The sequence below is a fragment of the Mesoplodon bidens genome, assembly GCF_964165515.1.
Source record: "Mesoplodon bidens genome assembly, chromosome: 3".
Taxonomy (NCBI): domain Eukaryota; kingdom Metazoa; phylum Chordata; class Mammalia; order Artiodactyla; family Ziphiidae; genus Mesoplodon; species Mesoplodon bidens.
Window position 1 is genome coordinate 75,125,778 of NC_138178.1, and position 20,604 is coordinate 75,146,381.

Sequence of the window (20,604 nt, forward strand, 5' to 3'; positions counted from 1 at the left end):
GAGCCGGTCCAGAAGGGCAAACTTCAGAGCTGCCAACCAAAGAGGGTAGGTGCCAGCTGACAGGCCTTTGGGTTCCAAGGACATTGGCATTTTAAAACTACCCCTGCTCCCCCTCTCCCCTGTAAAAAACACCTTGAAACAGGCCAAAAAGAAATAGTAGAGAAACAATTGCTTCTCATTGAATTTTGCTACTTCAAGTGAGTAAAAGCTTGAACATTTAATAAAAAAAAAAGGTATTAGTTATCAGAAAAAGCACTTTACAGTTGTTAGGAAAAAAACGGAAAAGACTGAAAAAATGGGCAGAATAGATTACTGGGGGCCCTGCATTATGGGGGCCATTCATTGTCTTTGAGCTAGTTTTCAACTGTATACGTTTTCGGAAAGGGATTATACAAGCGATTCTTGCCCATAGAAACAGAAATCATAGAAGGCAGTGGGAAGGGGCGTAGAGAGTGGGGTGCCAGGCCGAGGGGCGCTGGCGAGGGCGTGGGGCTGCGAATGGTTTCTCTTCCAACAGGAGTAGTAAGAGAAATACTAGCTACTCACTACTCATCGGAAGTGGTGAGCTCGCTTTGGAAACTGTCTACAGGGAGCAGGGGTCGCTAGCGATGACCGCAGGGCGGTGGCCTGGCGCTGGTGGCGGGGGGAGCGGGGGCAGGGAAAACACCGGGGCGCGGGCTGGGCAGCCGCGGTGCTGGTGCGGGGGCGTTCCTGGAGGAGGGGGCCGGGGCGGGGCGGGGCGGGGCTGGGCGCCCAGAAAGCGGGAGCATGGAGGCGGAGGCCGCCGGCAGTACTGCAGGTAAGGGGAGCTGGGGCCAGGCCGGCCCGGAGCCTGCCCGCTTCCCTCGCGGTCTGCCGCGCGGGCCCCACCCCACGTGTCGGGTTTCAATGGCTGGGCTGGCCTGAACGCTCCGGGCCCCCGCGCTGCAAAACGAGACTGTAAACAGCGCGCCGCGGCCAGGGAAACTTTCCCCGGAATCGGCGCCAGGGCGCCGCGAGCCGCGCACCTGTTGCCGCCAGGGAACGAGATAGTGGGCGGCCCGAGATGTCAGGGGCGAGACCACCCCCGGGAGGGGCAACCCCCTAGGGGTCTCGGTCACCGCCCTCCCTGCCGTTCATAGGGCCCCCGGCAGCGGGGACCCGATGGCCTGGCCTGGCGAGCTCCCTGCCTTCCCTTAGCCTTGGTGGTCTTGTCTGTGAAATGGGAAGCGCACGGTGGGGAGGGTTCGGTAAAGCAGCTCGGGGGACGGCGGGTGCCCCTGTTGCCCCTGTTCGGGGACTGCCAGTTCTGGCCCCCGGCCTGGTGCGCGGCGGGCGTGCCGCCCCGGGCCCTGCAGGCCAGCAGGGGAGCCTGGGTTTGCGGGCGCGCCCGGGAGCCCGCCACCTCCCTCGCGTCCCATGCCTGCCCCCTCTCCGGAGAACCGGGCGAAACCGTGAGACTTCTGAATTTGAAAGCACGTGGGACAGATCCCCGAAAGAGTTTCCAGCAGTCCTGCAAAGGAAGGAGTATTTGGATGGGAGCAGGCATAGGGGCCTTTGATGCTGAAAAAGTGCCTCTTTCCCTCCTGCATCTTTCCTTTGTTCCCCCGGGGACCCGAGGCACGTAGGGCCCCTTGGCTGGGTGCTCACGTCCAGTCCGGGCCTCACTACAGCCCTGCGCCCACGTGCAGTCAAACCGCAGATTGGCCACTTTCTCCCACCACTCATCTCTAAGGAAAAACTCAGTCTTACAGAGGCTCCTCTGCCTTTTACTAGAAGCCAACGGCGGCGGATTACTTGTTATTGTGACCTGCATTCAAAAACTGTGACTTTGAGTTGTTTTTCCCGATTTCAAGTGAGGGAGTTAAGGAGAGAAGGTGGCCACTGCCACTTGTATGAATTACTTACATTCCTCGTCAAAGTTTTCATTGGTCTAGAGATTGAGAAAGGGTTTTGTCTCTAGTTTTAGAGGGAGAAGTACTATTTCGTTTTTTATTTTTCTGTGGTCCTTTCTGGAAAGTTGGTTAATAGTGAGTGCTGTTGCCAGTTTATTGTTTGAGAACTGGGGCAAGAAGAAAAAGTGACTTGCTCTTTTGCTATCACCTTCCTCACCTGCAAAACGGAGAAGACTTTGCCCACTTCGGGACTTACTGTACAGAAATACCTCATATATTTTAAACACTTAGCTGGTCTACACACAAAGCTGCTCAGTTTAGCTTCCTCCATTCCCCTCCCCCTCAGAGTGGTACCATGAGTCAGAAAGTTCCTCCCAACTAGTGCCTTAGAGCTGTGCTTATTCTACCCAGCTTTACTGTTTTAATGGGAAAAGTAATGGTAATTTCATCTTCTGGAAAAGTGTAGTTGGCCTAAACGGTTTCAGGATTTTCCTGTATTTATGTCGGCGTTTGCTGTGGCTTTCATGGTTGCTGATGGCCCAGATGACACACAGCAGTTGCACATTAATCATTTCCACATGTGCTAGATTCTAATGGATGGGAGTTTTACATAGCTGAATCGATGCCTGAGCTTTGATAGCCCATTTCCAAAAAGGGTTTCAGCCAACCATGCCTACGTGGGAATCCTTTTTCTTTTAGCAAGGAAGCGTGAAACTGAGAATTGTGCTTTCAGGTAAGGCTGTGTCCCGGTCCCCACTTAGTTCTAGCACTAAAAGGTAGGGAAAGGGCACATGGCGTTCCTGTGGGAGTTGCTTCTGTATCTAGATGAGGTTCCTCAATATTGGTGTGTCTGGGTGGGGGTACCCTCAATAATTCAAAACATACCCCAGGGCCACACACACATTCTCTCTCTCTCTCTCTCTGAGTCTGTATGTATTTGTAATTTCCCTGATCCTGAAGACCGTCTTAGGTTCCACCAGACCATCAGTTGCTGTCATTTCAGCTTGGAGTATAGGAGAAAGGAAGAAGAAAGTCAGACACGACCCAGTTCTGTTACTCCTCTCATCCTTTACCTTGAAGTTCCCTCATCTATAAAATAAGGTCTTGACCTGCCTCATAAGGATTAGATGAGACCTTGTGTTCATCAGAGCAGACTGCTGGGCCCCTTGTGAAATTTTGAGTAGACTCAGAGAAGGCCCTTTATTTTGCCCCCCCCTTCTGTTTACACAGCAAATGAAAGCATCTGTGAGAATTACCTGTTTTATGATCTCCATTTAGGAAGTCAGTTTAGTGTTCCAATTTTGAAAAGTTAGGTGCCAGACAGTTTGCAGTGGTAATACAAGCAGAACTTTATAGACAGGAAAGCTAGCAAGCAAGGAGGAAAATCCGGATGATTCCAAAGCTTGGGTTGGGACAGTGGTGATGCCACTAAAGAAACTGACTCTGGGAGGGGGAAACTATGATGCAGTCTAAACACAGTGACTTCAGAATGTTTCAGTAGCTTCCCGTTGGAGACACTGGAAGACTGACGCTGGAGCAGAGGAGGAATCTAGAAAGGCCAGTGCTGGCCCTTTTGGGGCCCTGTTGGGGACCCCTGTTGCTGAGTGGAAGGAGCACAGCAGTTGGAGGCATGGCGCGGGCATCTCCTGGGAGATGGGAGGTGGGGAGGAGCTGAGGGCACAGCCCTCAGGGTGGGAGGCTCAGGGAGGGAGAAGCTCTGAGAACCTGATGTTGAGACCCAAGGAGGAGAGACTGAAAAGAAAAGAAGCCCATGGGGGCAGGGCCTGGGGTTGAGGGAGGCCTAGGCAGGTGCTGACTGCATGGGCTCAGAAGGAGGGTCAGGGAGAGGGAGAGGCCAGAAGAGAAGGGGGTCGGCATGTCACATGACCCTGAAGGGTGTCAAGCATAGCTGATGTTTCAGGGACAAGAAGTGGGAGAAGGCTGAGCTTGAGATGGTGGTATGAGTGTGGGGAGGTGGCTTTTCCCTTGCGTTTTTGGTGGAGGAGACTTGAAGACACTTTTAGTAAACTAACCCTTAGGAGCACTTTTCTGCCTGCCGAGTATTGCTCTTAAACCCCTTCTAAGCGTTACCTTAATTGATCCTCATAGTAAATAGTAAATGTAGCTACTATTATTATCCCATTTTACTGATGAGGAAGCTGAGGCACAGAGATATAGTCACTTGCCTAAGGTCGCCTGGCTAGTAAGTGGTAGTGCTGGGATTTCAATTGGGGGGTGATTGGTGGTGGTGGTGGTCTGACTCCCCAGAGAAAGGGACTTAAAATGAGGGTGATGTCCGCCCCCCTTCCCCCTGCCCCAAACCGAAGTGGAGGCTCAGGAAGGTGATAATCCATGAGCTAGCTCCTCAGAGACGACCTCATGTTAACATAACACTTCAAAAAAAAAATCAAATATTCATCAGCCATTTTGGATCTTCTCTAGTTCAAGGTGTAGAAGTGTCCTCTTAGAGGAAGAGGGACCTGGCAACTTGGAGGAATCTCAGTTCCTGAGGGGCAGGGCCTCACTGGGGTTGTGACAGAGGGCTGGGCTGGGCACTGGGACTCCTGTCACTAAGTGCTTTTGTGCCCCAGGTGAGTCTCCATTCCTTCATCAGGAGGGAGGGGAAAGGATAAGATGGTCTCTAAAACTCCACTCGGCCATGAAGTTTGTCAGTTACTTCCTGTCACTGTAACCAGACTGTAATCCTACTGAGGGCAGGACCCTTACTGATCTTTCTGTCCTAGTGCCCTGCTCGCTGCTGGCACATGGTCGGAGCCCTGTGACCTTTGGGTGGAGGAATCATTTCCTTTCAGGTGCTGGTGAAGACCTTTGTTGGTTCTCTGGCTACAGGAAGGGTTGCTGGGAGGATTTTGCAGATTGTGTGTTTTAGGATGTGGGGTGATTCAAGCTGGCTTGCCACCCCTGGGGTTGAGTGCCACTGGTCAGCGCATCCCCTGGGAAATGTCTTTCTAGGGGTCCCACTCTTCTTGGAAAGGCCTGGTCCTCAGTGGGTCCTCCTAATGGCTTGGGCATTTTGTATGTCCCCTGTCTGTTGGTTGTGATTCTTTGCCATATAATGGAATCCATCCTATAGATGGTCGTTGTTCACCCCCATCTCTAGACTTCAAGGGGTGTATTATGTCTGTATTAAACAGGGATCTCTGCTATACTAGGCCAGGCCAGAGATGGCTGGTGTCCTGACCTCCGGCTCCTGCCGTGGCCTGGCAGGATGGAGTGAACGACCAGGCGTCCAGGACTCGGGCTGGACAGTGGGAAGGGAGTGGGCACTGAGGTGTTGTCTTTCTGACCTTTGAAACCCTAGTCTGGTGACCGGCTGACTGGCCTTAGCTGGGTTCCTGACAGCAGCTGGCTCCTGGCTCCTCTGATGACATTCTTATTTGTAGCTCAGCTCTGGGAAATTCCAAACAGAGGATTATAGAAAAGGGCTGTGTTTTCTGCTGTGTTGTGTGGTATAGAAAGCAATTTTAGGGCAAAATTCAAGCACACTTGTTGGTCAGATGCCCCTGGTGTCACGTGACTTTTAAAGTCAGGGTTATTGTGGGGGTTAAGTGACTGTCAGTAGCAACTGAAGGTCCGGGGCCTTTGAATAACGTTTGTTAGGATGTAACAGCTGTGGTTTACAAATTCCATGCCTTTCAGTGCACCCATCCTCTGTTGTGGGTGTTTCCTTTTCCAAGGCTGACGATCAGCGACCTTCAGTGGGGGTGGGACACACAGCATGTGTATCCAAAGGCCACTGTCTGTCGAAATCCAGGCATGTCTCTCTCCCTGCCTCTCTGGACCACTCGGAACCCTTTCACGGCAGACCCTTTGCATTCCCTGTGCCCAGGCAGTGGCTTCGCTTCCTGCTTAAACCAGTGCCTATTATCTGTTGAGGCACAGAATCATTTTGATGCTTCTTTGCTCCTCTGAATCTGGGCAGCCACGGGGGCCACTGGGAATGGCCTGAGGCTGAGGGCTGGGGGCTCCTGGGGAGGGCAGAGGGGAAGCTTCTGACCATGTGTGTGTTGGGGGCTCCCAAGGCCCAAACCCTCCTAGACTGCTTGGTTTCCTTGTCTTGCAGAAATTAAGACAAATGTGTTTTTCTTGGAAACCGAGTCTCTAACCACTACTCGCAAGTTCCACTGACAGAGAGAAAGCTGTATTCATTTACTCAGTGCATTTTGCTGAAATAACCCCTAATTGGAGTCCCTGAGTGTTTCATTCAGTGGTAAGTGCTTGAGAAGTCAAAGTTGTGGGGATGCCATCATTGCAGAGACTTCTGCTCACAGTGCTGTCTCCCCGCCCACTGTGCTCTGTGAAATGCTGCTTAGTGGACCAGGCTTGGTGAGTGTATGTATGTGGAGAGAGGCATATAGGCTCAAACAGTGAATTATACTCGGTTGTTCATTTTGACCTATGTTTTCCAGCAAGTGATTTCTTTAATGCATGTGTGTTGCCCACGTTTGGGCTATTAGAACGTCCTGGAAAAACATTTTTGTAAGCTATGCAGAAGGAAAAGAATTGCTCTGTGTTTCTTCAGAATACATGATAACTGAGTAAAAATATTATTAAAATATTCAAAAATGCTTGGTAAAAACACTAATAAAAATCTGTCCTTGTGCCAAAGCATAGTCTAGTTACTTGTTGGCGAATATTTTTTTTTTAAAACATCTTTACTGGAGTATAATTGCTTTACAATGGTGTGTTAGTTTCTGCTGTATAACAAAGTGAATCAGCTATATATATACATATATCTCCATATCTCCTCCCTCTTGCGTCTCCCTCCCACGCTCCCTATCCCACCCCTCTAGGTGGACACAAAGCACTGAGCTGATCTCCCTGTGCTATGCGTCCCACTAGCTATCTATTTTACATTTGGTAGTGTATATATGTCCATGCCTCTCTCTCACTTTGTTCCAGTTTACCCTTCCGCCTCCCCCCCGTCCTCAAGCCCGTTCTCTATGTCTGCATTTTTATTCCTGTCCTACCCCTAGGTTCTTCAGAGCCATGTTTGTTTGTTTTTTTTGGTTTTTTTTTAGATTGCATATATATGTGTTAGCATACGGTATTTGTTTTTCTCTTTCTGACTTACTTCACTCTGTATGACAGACTCTAGGTCCATCCACCTCACTACAAATAACTCAGTTTCGTTTCTTTTTATGGCTGAGTAATATTCCATTGTATATATGTGCCACATCTTCTTTATCCATTCATCCGATGATGGACACTTAGGTTGCTTCCATCTCCTGGCTATTGTAAATAGAGCTGCAGTGAACATTGTGGTACATGACTCTTTTTGAATTATGGTTTTCTCAGGGTATATGCCCAGTAGTGGGATTACTGGGTCGTATGGTAGTTCTATTTTTAGTTTTTTAAGGAACCTCCATACTGTTCTCTATAGTGGCTGTATCAATTTACATTCCCACCAACAGTGCGAGAGGGTTCCCTTTTCTCCACACCCTCTCCAGCATTTATTGTTTGTAGATTTTTTGATGATGGCCATCCTGACTGGTGTGAGGTGATACCTCATTGTAGTTTTGACTTGCATTTCTCTACTGATTAGTGATGTTGAGCATCCTTTCATGTGTTTGTTGGCAATCTGTATATCTTCTTTGGAGAAATGTCTATTTAGGTCTTCTGCCCATTTTTGGATTGGGTTGTTTGCTTTTTTGATATTGAGCTGCATGAGCTGCTTGTATATTTTGGAGATTAATCCTTTGTCCGTTGCTTCTTTGGCAAATATTTTCTCCCATTCTGAGGTTTTTCCCATTCTTTTCATCTTGTTTATGGTTTCCTTTGCTGTGCAAAAGATTTTAAGTTTCATTAGGTCCCATTTCTTTATTTTTGTTTTTATTTCCATTTGTCTAGGAGGTGGGTCAAAAAGGATTTTACTGTGATTTATGTCATGGAGTGTTCTGCCTATGTTTTCCTCTAAGAGTTTGATAGCATTTGGACTTACATTTAGGTCTTTAATCCATTTTGAGTTTATTTTTGTGTATGGTGTTAGCAGGTGTTCTAATTTCATTCTTTTACATGTAGCTGTCTAGTTTTCCCAGCACCACTTATTGAAGAAGCTGTCTTTTCTCCATTGTATATTCTTGCCTCCTTCATCAAAGATAAGGTGACCATATGTGCGTGGGTTTATCTCTGAGCTTTCTATCCTGTTCCATTGATCTATATTTCTGTTTTTGTGCCAGTACCATACTGTCTCGATTACTGTAGCTTTGTAATATAGTCTGAAGTCAGGGATCCTGATTCCTCCTGCTCTGTTTTTCTTTCTCAAGATGGGTTTGGCTATTCGGGGTCTTTTGTGGTTCCAAACAAATTGTGAAATTTGACAAATATGTTTTTAATCATAAGAATTAAATATGAATATTGACAGATCATCTTGTTTTCATTTCTTGCCTTTTTTTAAATTGAGATTTCCCCCACCCTGGCCTTAATTCCATTTTTTTCTCTCTCCTATTTTGAAATTTAATATCTATATTTCTATTCTTTTAGGGGCTAACTTAGACATTTTAATGTGCATGTTAATTCTAATTAATTCTGAAATTAATCAGTTTTAAACTTTCTCTGGAATCATATACGGGCCTTGAAATGCCTTCACTCAAATTACTTCCTTCCCAATTTCTGTGCTGTGTGTTATGTAGCACCTTAGTTCTGTTATGATTTTTTTTTAAATCTCCTTAAATTAGGAGTTTTTGTTTTGTATGGTCGGCATTGGCTTGGGTTTTATACACATGTTTCTCATTTTCTTTGCTCCCATTCCTTCTTCTTCTTTTTTTCTTTAAAATACATTTAGTTATTTAATTTTTGGCTGTGTCGGGTCTTCATTGCTGTGTGTGGGCTTTCTTTAGTTGCGGCAAGCGGGGGCTACTCTTTGTTGCAGTGTGTGGGCTTCTCATTTACGGTGGCTTCTCTTTGTTGTGGAGCACAGGCTCTAGGTACGTGGACTGCAGTAGTTGTGGCACGCAGGCTCGGTAGTTGTGGCTCATGGGCTCTAGAGCGCAGGCTCAGTAGTTGTGGCACACGGGCTTAGTTGCTCCGTGGCATGTGGGATCTTCCCAGACCAGGGCTCGAACCCATGTCCCCTGCGTTGGCAGGCAGATTCTTAACGACTGAGCCTTGAGGGAAGTCCCTCCCATTCCTTCTTGACTGATTTCTGCTTGAGGTCAATTTCCTTTCCCTTGACGATAGGCATCCTTTAGAAATAACTTCAGGGAGGATCTGCTAGTAGTAAACTCAGGTTTTGTTTTTCTAAAATGTTTTTTATTTCACCCACATTGTTGGAAATTAGTTCTGCTGGATGGAGGGTGAAAGTTATTTTCCTTTCGCACTTTAAAAATGTTCTTCCATTGTCTCCTGGCTTCCATAGTTGCTGTTGAGAAGGCAGCTGTCAATGAAGCTGTCCTTCTATTGGGAGGATGTGCCTTTCCCTTCTGGCTGCTTTCATGGTCATCTTTTTGTATTGGGTTGGTGAAAAGGGTCATTCAGTGTTTTCCGTACAATGGCTCTAGTCGCGCTTAGTTGGCTTTAACTTCATTTGAAACAATTTTGTTAGATTGTATTGTGACAGCTCTCATATCAGCATGCATTTAAAAAAACTTATCAATATTCGTGAATTTTTGTATAGCCATTTTAATATCGAAGATGGAAGAAAAAAGCAACATTTTCAGCATATTATGCTTTGTTATTTCAAGAAAGGTAAAAAAGCAACTGAGACACAAAAAAATATTTGTGCAATGTATGGAGAAGGTGCTGTGACTGATTGAACGTGTCAAAAGTGGTTGGTGAAGTTTCGTGCTGGAAATTTCTCACTGGATGATGCTCCACAGTCGGGTAGATCAATGGAAGTCGATAGTGATCAAATCGAGCCATTAATTAAGAACAATCAACATTATACCATGCTGGGAGTTAGCTTACATACTCAAAATATCCAAATCAAGCATTGAAAATCATTTGCACCAGCCTGGTTATGTTAATGGCTTTGATGTTTGGGTTCCACATAAGTTAAGCGGAAAAAAACCTTCTTGACAGTATTTCCACATGTGATTCTCTACTTAAATGTAACGAAAGCATTCCGGTTTTTAAAACAAATTGTGACGGGCGATGAAAAGTGGATACTGTACAATAACGTGGAATGGAAGAGACTGTGGGGCAAGCGAAATGAACCACCATCAACCACACCAAAGGTCGGTCTTCATCCAAAGAAGATGATGTTGTGTATATGGTGGGATTGGAAGGGAGTCCTCTATTATGAGCTCCTTCTGGAAAACCAAATGATGGATTCCAACAAGTACTGCTCCCAAGTAGACCAACTGAAATCAGCACTCGATGAAAAGCATATGGAACTAGTCAAAAGAAAATGCATAATCTTCCATCAGGATAACGCAAGACCACATGTTTCTTTGATGACCAGGCAAAAACTGTTACAGCTTGGCTGGGAAGTTCTGATTCATCTGCTGTGTTCACCAGACACTGCACCTTTAGATTTCCATTTATTTCGGTTTTTACAAAATTCTCTTAATGGAAAAAGTTTCAGTTCCCTGGAAGACTGTAAAAGGCACCTGGAACAGTTCTTTGCTCAAAAAGATAAAAAATTTTGGGAAGATGGAATTATGAAGTTGCCTGAAAAATGGCAGAAGGTAGTGGAACAAAACGGTGTTTAGGTTGTTCAATATATTTCTTGGTGAAAATGAAAAATGTGTCTTTTATTTTTACTTAAAAACTGAAGGAACTTCTTGGCCAACCCAATGTTTGTTGTTTTGCAGCTTGACCACAGTGTGTTTAGGAGGGGAGTTTTCTTTATTTTTCTTCCTTTGGGGTTGGTTGGGATCCCAAAGTCAGAGGGCAGGTATCTTTCATTAATCCGGGAAAAATTTCAAACAAATTTCATCAAATCTTGACTCTTCCTTACTATTTTTTCTCCTTCTGGAACTTCAATTACATTGTTGGTAGACCTTATCATTCTATTCTCCATCTCTCTTAACCTGCCTTTCATGTTTTACACTTGTTCTGTCTTTCTATGCTGCATTTCTGGGTAATTTCTTCAGATCGCTATTTTCTGTTCATTGGCTATTTCAGACATAAATTTCTAGAAGCTCTACTTTCTTTCCCTCTAGAATGTTATGGGACAATTTAGAAAATCTTGGCCCTTTATATTCCCTATTTAAAGTTCTTTAAACATATTTCATATCTCTATCTTCTGTATTAGATAATTTCAATATCTGCAGTCTTTATGGGTCTGAGTCTATAGTTTGTGCTCTTTTGTGGCAGTTTATTTCATCATATGTTAGAGATTTTTGAAATCAGGTCTGAATGACCCCAAAGCTCTTTCCCTCATGCCCAAACCTCACTCTCTATGTGGCCTGGTGTTGGGGAGGTCTGATGAGGTGGCATCATTTTGTGGGTGCTTCATCTGTGTTTTTATACTGGTTCAGTTTGTAATACCTCAAGGAAAATAGTATTTTTGAATAATGTACATCTTATTCTTCTGTTGGCAGGTTCATCAATTTCCCCCTTTGGAAAGAGCTAGGATCTTAACAGAAATTAGACTGTTTCCAATGTTAGTTTATAAATGTCACAATATGAAAGCTACTAGTTGAATTTCATTGACTTATATGAAGTGGAGGGGTTAAAGTAGAAAGTCAGCTTGGCCCCTCACCTCACACATCCATCTAGCAGCAGGTTCGGCCATGTCCACTGCTAACATCTAGCTCGAGCCTGCCATCTCCTTCTCATCACCTAAACTGCCATCATTAGTCTAAGCCATCATCATCGCTTGACTCAACCTGCACTGCCCCTGGTTCGGATTCCTGCTGCAGTGTGATCTGGAGGAGGCAGCAAACACACACTCCAGTTATCATGCCCCACTGGGGACCCTTCAGCATCCTCCTACTGCATTCTTCTTGAAACCTGAAGTCGGAACTTGGCCAGCGTCCTATTACTCTAGCCCCTGTCTGCCTGCTTCCTGTGACCTTGCTCTTCTCCCCTTGGCCAGCCATGCTGCAGGCACACTGGCCACCCTTGAGCGCTTGGACTCCCTCCGCTCCTTTCTTCCTCCTGCAGGGGCTGTTCCTTCAGTCTGGGTGGCTCTTGATCTTGCTCTGCATGAGGCGAACATTTTATTCTTCAGTCCTTCTGCTTAAAGGTTACCTCCTTAGAGAGACCTTCGCTGGTCATCCTGTCCTGTCTCCCACCTCCCTTGTCACTCGCCTCCCTCCATGCCATGGGGGTATTAACTGTTTTTATGTCTCCCGCCCAGGTGGTAAGTTCTATAAGAGCAGAGGCCACTTCTGCTTTTTCACCACTGTATCAACTAGCACTTAGCACAGTGTCTGGCAATAGTAGGAAAGTTCCTAAATGATGACCATGATTGTTTTATATTATACATTTATAAAATAGCTTTATAGCAGAAAGTTTTTTCAAGCCTTTGCTGTGGTGTTGGTATTGAATGTGATCAGGGTCTGATTAGACCTCTTTCCAGGACCGTAGGGTATCAGGAAGACCTTTGTCTAAGCTAAGGTCACCCTTGGGCAGGGACCCTGGGAGCAGGTATCATAGAAACCTCAGGGTATTACTACTACTACTACTACTACTACTACTACTACCACCACCACCACTACTACAGTACTATTACTACTATTATTATATTTTACTATTACTACTATTATTATATTTAAAATATATATATATTATATTTTTTAAAAAGTAGTTTTTTTCCCCCAAGCCTTAAATGACAATGCACACTCAGTCTGTCCTCTTTTCACTGCCGCCACCTCCCAGCTTCTGCCTCTTTCTTGGGAGTGTGGCTCAGATGGACAGTGGGCAGAGGTGGCATCATTGCCCTGTGATGCAGGTGCTGTGATGAATCCTGTGTAGGTAGCCCATTTAGACCACATCAGCCTCGCCACTTACCTCTTTGTGAATTCATGTCATTCTAATTCTTACAAGCTTGTAAACTAGTTGTTAAAAGTTATTAATATGTGGGCAAAAGAGTTAATAGACATTTCTCCAAAGACACACAAATGGCCAGTAAGCACGTGAAAAGATGCTGAACATCACTAACCATTAGGGAAATACAAATCAAAACCACAGTGAGATACCACGTCACATCCATTTGGATGGCTGTTATCAGAAAAAGCAGAAAATGACAAGTGTTGGGTGAGAATGTGGAGAAATTGGAACCTTTGTGCATTGCTGGTGTAAAATGGTGCAGCCACTGTGGGGTATGGCAATTCTTCAGAAAATAAAACATAGAACTACCGTATGATCCAGCAATTCCACTTCTGGGTATATCCCCAAAAGATTTGAAAGCGGGGACTAGAAGAGATGTTTCTAGATCTATATTCATGGCAGCATTATTCACAATAGCCAAAAGGTGGAAGCAATCCAAGTGAACATCAACAGATGAATGGATAAGCAAAATGGGGTGTATGTATATATACAACGGAGTATTATTCAGCCTTAAAAAGGCAGGTATTTTAAACAGTACTATACTGAGCACTAGCTGCCTTTTGGTGCTGGTACACAATGTGTGGTCCTTGACACAATATAAATTAGTAAGTACACAAATTGGTGAAAGTACTTCTGGAAATCTCAAAATCTGGGTTTGAATCTCAGCCCCATTACTAAGTTTCCATTTTTGAGAATGTTTCCACTTCTGAAAAATGGGGTCAGTTCTTTGTTCTTTCTTGACTTCAAAGGGTTGAGGAAGTGTGACAGCCCTTTTGTTATCTGGAAAATACTGTACAAATGTAAGGTATAAAAGGGTACATTTTAATGTGAGAACATATCACTATTTTTCTAATGCTTTCTCTCCCAACTAGTACTTGAGAAACTTTGTTTATCCACAGATGGCAGAATGTTAACTTCCTTTTATATGTCTTCAATTTAAAACTGGGCTGGTACTAACGTGGATGCAAATATTTCTATTCGGCAGGTACTACTTCAGTTTTACACAGAAGAGACCCTTATTTTATAAGTGCCCTTATAAAATGTAGCTTTCTCAACACATTTCCAGATATTGGGAAGTAACTACACTTTCCCTAAGCGACTCACTGTCTAGGTTTAAGGTAATCCCATTCTTCTCCATTCATTCTCCACGTGGGGTAGTCCGGGTGATGAGGCTGAGTGCTTAAACAGGGGGCACCAGCTTAATCTAGAATTGGGTCATGGAGACTGAGGACCAGTCTACTTTCAGCTCTCCTTGTTGCTTTGCACAGGGCTGAGCATGCCAGATAGAGACCTACTTTTTGTCCTCTTTAGAAATATTATTGTTAGCAGTGTAATAGATGGACATATAGGGATGTGATTTCTGGATGAAAGTTTGTAAAGTCCATTAACAACCACAGTTTTGGGGTAAGTTCTGAGAAATGTTATTCTGTGACTAATGGGTGAAACATTATGGTGATGAGTTATTTTTCTTCCTCTCGTGTGCTGTGTGGTTTAGGGCTCTGCTTCCTTGCTGGCCAACTGCCCCCACCCCCACCCCGCCCAGCCTCTTCCCACCAGCTTCAGGACCACCACATCTTGTGGTGGTGTTACTGACACTGGGATTTGATATTTTTACAAGTTCCTGGTCAGTTAAATTCAGGATGCAGAGAGTCAGGCTCTCCATGTTCTCCTGAGTATGTGCCAAAGCTCTCTTCCTTCTGGTAAAGGTTAGACAAATAGGGCACCGTAATGATGACCACATGGGATGGAGGAGCTCAAGTTCAGGGGCAAGGCAGGCCTGAGCTTCCTGCAGCTGTATCAGATGAGGACCCCTCTTCTGTTACCATTCATGAGGAAGCAGACATTTGAGATGCTATTTCCTCCTGTCTGCCCCAAATAGGGCTCCACATTTGTCCCCAAATGTGACACCTCTTTGAATGCAAAAGGAACAGTATGTTTCAGACCCACTTCATATCCTTTTGAATGATTCAGGGGGAAAAATAGTTTAATCTTTGTATCATTTGCCTAAGGGTAAGATGCACCAAAGCTCAGATTATGAGACCTTCATATTAAAAGCAATTAGGATTACATAAATCTTTGTGTGGGTGGCACACAAAGTCATCTGCATATTTTACCATCTTAGATTTGGGACAAGTGATTTATTCTCAGCCAAGGCAATGACAAGTTGCAAGTTGGCCAGTACTAAATCTGTGATAACAGAGCAACAGGCTCCCTGTCAGTTACCAGTAATGAAACCTACCCTGCCACCACCTGCAGACCTCTCCCAGCGCTTCCTCCGTTCCCTGACAACTTTGCTCATCTGCTCAGAAATTCTAACATTTTCTACATTCTGTCTTCCAACATTTTTTTCAATTCTTTGCTAAGAATATTTTGGCAATCAGATGCTCTTCAAAAACCAACAAAAATATCCAAGTGTGTATTTGCTTCACCTTCTGTTCTCTTCTCCTCTATGTGGAGGATTGTTCTGCTGACACCACGGCCCCCTTGCCTGTGGTCCTTGAGCTCCAGGTATTTGCATATTTGCTATCTGTCTGATAGTGATGGGTCCTCTTACCCTGACATTATGTCAAAGCACTCTTCTCTAAGATATTGTTTGTCATCTGTCCATCAGTGTTCTGGGACGGGGGTCCCTAGTTAAATAAGTTTGGGAAGTAAATCCTGGATTAATCAAATCTCATTGCTGCAGGGTTTCTAAATGTCCAGATTGCTGATAGGCACACACAACCCCCAGCAGTGAGCTCTGAGCATCACAGCAGGTCCCCTTTTCCAAACTTGCTGGCCTCAGGAAGCTCCTTCCACAGCATATCTTGTGAAGCTAGTGTTCCACAGAATATACGTGTGAAAATGCATGAAACAAGGGAAGTCAGGAACGTAGGATTCTTTGGCCCTCTTAAAAAAAAAACTAAATGTAATCATACTTTAAGAGTACTTGAGAATGGACTTGAGGATATGGGGAGGGGGAAGTGTAAGCTGTGACAAAGCGGAAGAGAGGCATGGACATGTATACACTACCAAACGTGAGGTAGATAGATAGTGGGAAGCAGCCGCAGAGCACAGGGAGATCAGCTCGGTGCTTTGTGACCGCCTGGAGGGGTGGGATGGGGAGGGTGGGAGGGAGGGAGATGCATGAGGGAAGGGATGTGGGAACGGATGTATATGTATGACTGATTCACTTTGTTATAAAGCAGAAACTAATAAAAAAAATTAAAAAAATTAAAAAAAAAGAGTAGTTCTCAGTTTTAAGGCATCCTGTGGTGAATGCTTTGGAGGGTCAGGATGAAGTTTGCATTTGTGAATACTGAATTTTCTTAAAGCAGGCAGCTTTGAAGTGCATGCCTCTCTGGAAGTCAGGGACCCTGATGAATTCCTGGTGCTGAACTCTGAGCCATTGAGGTGGCATTTGGAAATCTTCTCCCTTTAGGCACTACCCTACCACCGTGGGTGTGCAAAACACCTGGGTTCAGACACTTCTTGTTTGATGCCCTCTCTCCGGTTAGAAACTAGGCTCCAAGCTCTCTGCTAAGCTCAGAATTAGGCACTTAACCCCCCTCAGCATATTTCTTATATAATAAGGATTCCTTCTTCTAATAATTTCCTTTTAGAAGCAAATTATTTTGTGAAGAAAACAACCAGATAGCTTATGTGAAAAAGAAAAGCAAAAATAAAAAAATTCTGTACGCTGGAAACTCAAGATTTGGTACAAAGATCCTGAATGATTTCAGCATTTTCCCTGGAACAATGCTTTAAGATAGACCTCTGCTTTTGTTTTTCGGGTGACCACAACCAACTTATGCTTAAAGTGAATTCTTAAAATCGGGGTTCGTTGGGGGATTTCAATTTCTTTACTGTCTGCAATGAATTATCATTTCAACTGTGTGCCGTTTTTCATAAAAGCATTTTGCATTGTACTGAAAAGATTACATTCTTTTGGCTTTGGAAAAATATTTCCTGTTGGGTTCAAACCATTAAAGCCTGTTAACATTTCACATCTGGAAGCTCCTGCCCGAGTCTGCCTTCCATCAGCAGCTCGGCGGCCAGGCTGGTCTCCGGCGCGTGCAGAAGACGCCCCAGACTTGTTTACTTCCCGAGGGCCCCTCTGCAAGGCCCAAATGTGCCCTTGTGGTTGGCGGGTGGGCGGGGGCGGGGCTTCCTTCCTCCCTGCAATGGAGGCGGGGTCTTGTGTGTCTGTGTGTGTGTGTGTCTGTGTGTGTGTGTGTGTCTGTCCTGGGTTGGGGAAGTGGTCTCCCTTGCCAGCCAGCATTGGATGCCGCCTCCCCTCTCCTGCCTTAAGCAGCTCCCTTTTTTTTTTTCACTCCCACCCAGTTTTCCAGAAAGCTAACCCAAACATTTTCCGTGTAAGGAGGAGTCTGCCCGAACTTTTCTGATGGGGCAGTTTCCCCAGAGAGAAGAGAAGGAATTAAAACCCCAAAGGCTGGAGCAGCCTCCTCCTGTCCCCGGCCAGCTTGGGGGGCCCTTTCCCTGGGGTGCAGGGGTCTGGCCCAGCTGAAAGGTTTTAAAAGGGAACCTTTAAGAGATCTTTGGAAATTCCTTTTCGTGGAGGGTTAATTTATCCCCAGAGGCAGGCCCGATGCAGCCCCCATGCTCACGCTATCGGGCTGATGGATTCTGCTGGGCTTCTGTTGAGAAGACCCCCAGGGACCCGCCCCTGGGCTGCAAGGCAGGAGAGCCCTGAGGGGCCAGGGTGCCCTGGGAATACTGTCTGTCAGGTTCTTTGAGGGGCTCTCACAGCTCCAGCAGCATACGCGGCCAGGGAAATGATTTCATGGTGTACAAGAAGCAAAATACGTTCACTGCGTTTCTCCTGACCACACTCAGCCAGAGCCAATGCCAGGCAAGCTGTGGCAGTCTCTGGGGGAACCAGGCAGAGGCCCCTAGGCCCAGTGGTCTTGGGTGAGGTACCCCACCCTGTGCCCCTCCGCAAAACGTGGACGATTACGCTGTCCTTCCAGTCCCCTGTCAGCAGAGGTCTCAGCTGTGTGTGTGTGTGTGTGTGTGTGTGTGGTCATTGATAAGGCTTGTCAGTCAGCCCTCAACCTCACTGGAGCGGACTGAAGGCTTGCCTCTGGCAAACATCTCTCCCAAGACACAGGGCCAGCGCCAGAGAGTAAAAGTCCAGGTGGGATCTTTACTTGCTCCGTAAGACTGCATTCCTGGGGGCGTCTGGAGAAAGGTAGCTATTGAAGTTGCTTTCATGGGAGAATCAAGCAGCATGAGTCAGGTGCCCTAGGGCTGAAGCAGCCCACTTCCCAGTATGTTTTTCTTAATTTATTTGAACGTGCACCGAATCTTTTTTCATACCTGTGGGAAGCCACTAGACCAACTGGATGAATAGCAGTTTGAACAGAGAGCTCAGCTAAACAACCACCCACATTTCCGAAGTGCTCAGGATGAGAAAGGCATAGGGAGAGGCCTTTGTTGGCGAGGGGTGTTGGGGCCAGGAGAGGAGAGAACAAGCACTCAGTGTGCCTGGAGGGAGTCTTCACATTCCTGGTGGGGTGAGGCTGCCTCACCTGCTGACCAATGTGAAAGGCCTAGTTCAGGTGTGTGAGGCCCTGCAGCCCAGGGGAAGTGGCCAAGGTGTATCAATCCCCATCCTAAGCCAAGCTGGATTCGAACACGGGACTCAGTAACCCACAGAGCCCTTGCCTTTTGGGGCTCCAGGAAGGCCGTTGGGTGTGCTAGAGTTTGAGATGGTCCTTGAAGATGGCAAGGCAGAAGGAGCTGGACAGTAGGGGTGCTGCAGAGGAAGTGGGCAGGGGATTGTAAAGGGCCTTCGAGGCTTGGTAGAGGAGACTGTCTGGATGGGGTCACTAACATCATCTGAGTGTTTTACACGTTCTGAAATCAGACGGACCTTCATGCCCTGGTGTTGCCATTGACTAGCCAAATGGTCTCCTCTTCAGGCCTCAGTTTTCTCCTCTGTAAATTGGAGTTAGGCTGGACTCAGTGAAATACAAGGTGTGGAGCGCTCAGCAACCTGCTGGCACCTGGGGCCAGGGTATAGCTACAGTATTTTTATTGGTGGCAGATGGAGGAAGGATGGGTGGAAAGGGGTGAGGCCAGAGGTTATTGTGAGATGCTGAGGCCTTGAACTGAGAGCGTCAGGACGATTGGAGATAGGTGATGCAGGCTGAGGGTTTGGTGGCAGGTTTGAAGTGGTTCCTGAGCAAGGAACAATCTGGCTTGGCTTGGATCCATCGGCTTTGAGCTGTATGCCTGGAGGGCCCAGTAAGGAGTAGGGAGGGCATAGAGGTTCAGCTTGAGGGCTGTGTCTGATCAGTTGCTGGGGGCTTCCTGGCCCATCACAGTGAGAAGGAGCCTGGGCTTCCTTGAATGTGTGTGTATAGAGAGAAAACACCCATGCACACACACACCATAAGTGTGTGCCTTGAACAGCAGAATATCCCTGCTACCTAGAGGCACAACCTTGTTTAGAAAGAGACCCCCGAGTTCATCATTGACTGTTCATTGTCACTGAATGGACTGTTAATTTTTCATGTCTTTATTTGAAACATTTTAATCAGTGCATTTATAGTTGTAATTTTTTGGTATGCATTTCACACTCAAATACTTAAAAAATTGAATAGCGGGAGAGTGTATTTACTCGTCTCTTTGCCACTCTGTGTGTGCTGGTGACGTTTTCACCGTGAAAAGTCAGGGGCAGGGGGAGGGGCTCATGCAGGACTGAGGCCTAGTCCACCCCTGCTCTTGACATCCTCTGTTTTCTATGGGCACTGCCCCCAATCAACAGCAGTAAAATTCGTCATAGGCAAGCTTGGTGAACTGGAGACATGAAACTTTTTGCTGCTAAGATCAGTCTCTGTTCCCTCAAAAGTGGCTGCAGAAGGAATGGAGATTCTGAGAAAAAGTAGGAAGCTGTTATTTCAGTGGGTGTTTATGTGCAGGCTTATCTTCCTTGAGGAGGCAGAGGAGGAGGAGGAGGAGGGGGGAGGAGGAGGGGAGGGGGAGGAGGAGGGGGAAGGAGGGGAGGAGGGGGGAGGAGGGGAGGAGGGGGAGGAGGGGAGGAGGGGGGAGGGGGAGGAGGAGGAGGAGGAGAGGAAGAAGAAGAAGAAGAAGAAGAAGAAGACAGCTGCTTTGGCACCCTTCCCACCATAAGAGGCCCAGAAATGCATCAGAGGAGGGGACCATGGAAGGGCAGAAGCTACAGAGCCCCCTCCCACTCAGGGATATGCCAGCCAGAGATGAGCCAGCATCTCAAGGGAAAACTAACTGCCATTTCCAAGCTGAATTGGATGCTCTAAATTTGTATGATTATTCGAGGATATAATTTTCCTCTAAAAGTGTGGTGATAAGAAAGAGACGCTGAGTAGAGCTGGGAGATAACTTGCAAATTAATCTGTACAATAGTCTATCTGTGAATGGCCATGTCGGTTTACACATGTAGTTTTATAGTTCATACTAACTAGTACGTTTAAACTCTCTTACAATAAAGCAGTCCAATTAAAGGAGAAGAACTGACAAATCTTAACTTCGTGGCAAATGTAAGCTGGCAAACTAAAAACTCAGGCTGGATTTTGTCAAAGTTAGCAAGGTTCTAAGCAGCTGGGGTCAGCTCTCAGGATACCTGTTTGTACATGTGGCCGTGGTGGAGGACACTACTAGAAAATACTTGGGAAACCATTTGATAGTTAGGGGGTATGAAAGGAAGTTTCTGCAGTGGTCTAAGAGGGTTCACACTGAACCTCATGTCTCACAAGGAGACCTCATGTCTCCTTGGGGTTGGTGCCAA

General features: G+C 46.1%; 1 protein-coding gene across 1 annotated transcript in view; it reads left to right on the forward strand.

Annotated features, from left to right (window-relative positions):
• Window positions 1–749: 749 nt before the first annotated feature.
• The window catches only part of LOC308614447 (protein FAM169B-like), a gene marked incomplete at its 3' end in the record, with an annotated part of 84,728 nt that continues 64,873 nt past the window's right edge, over window positions 750–20,604 (forward strand). The window contains 1 exon segment of the mRNA XM_081228901.1: window positions 750–799. Coding sequence (XP_081085027.1) covers window positions 769–799 — 31 coding nt within the window. The 5' untranslated portion in view covers window positions 750–768.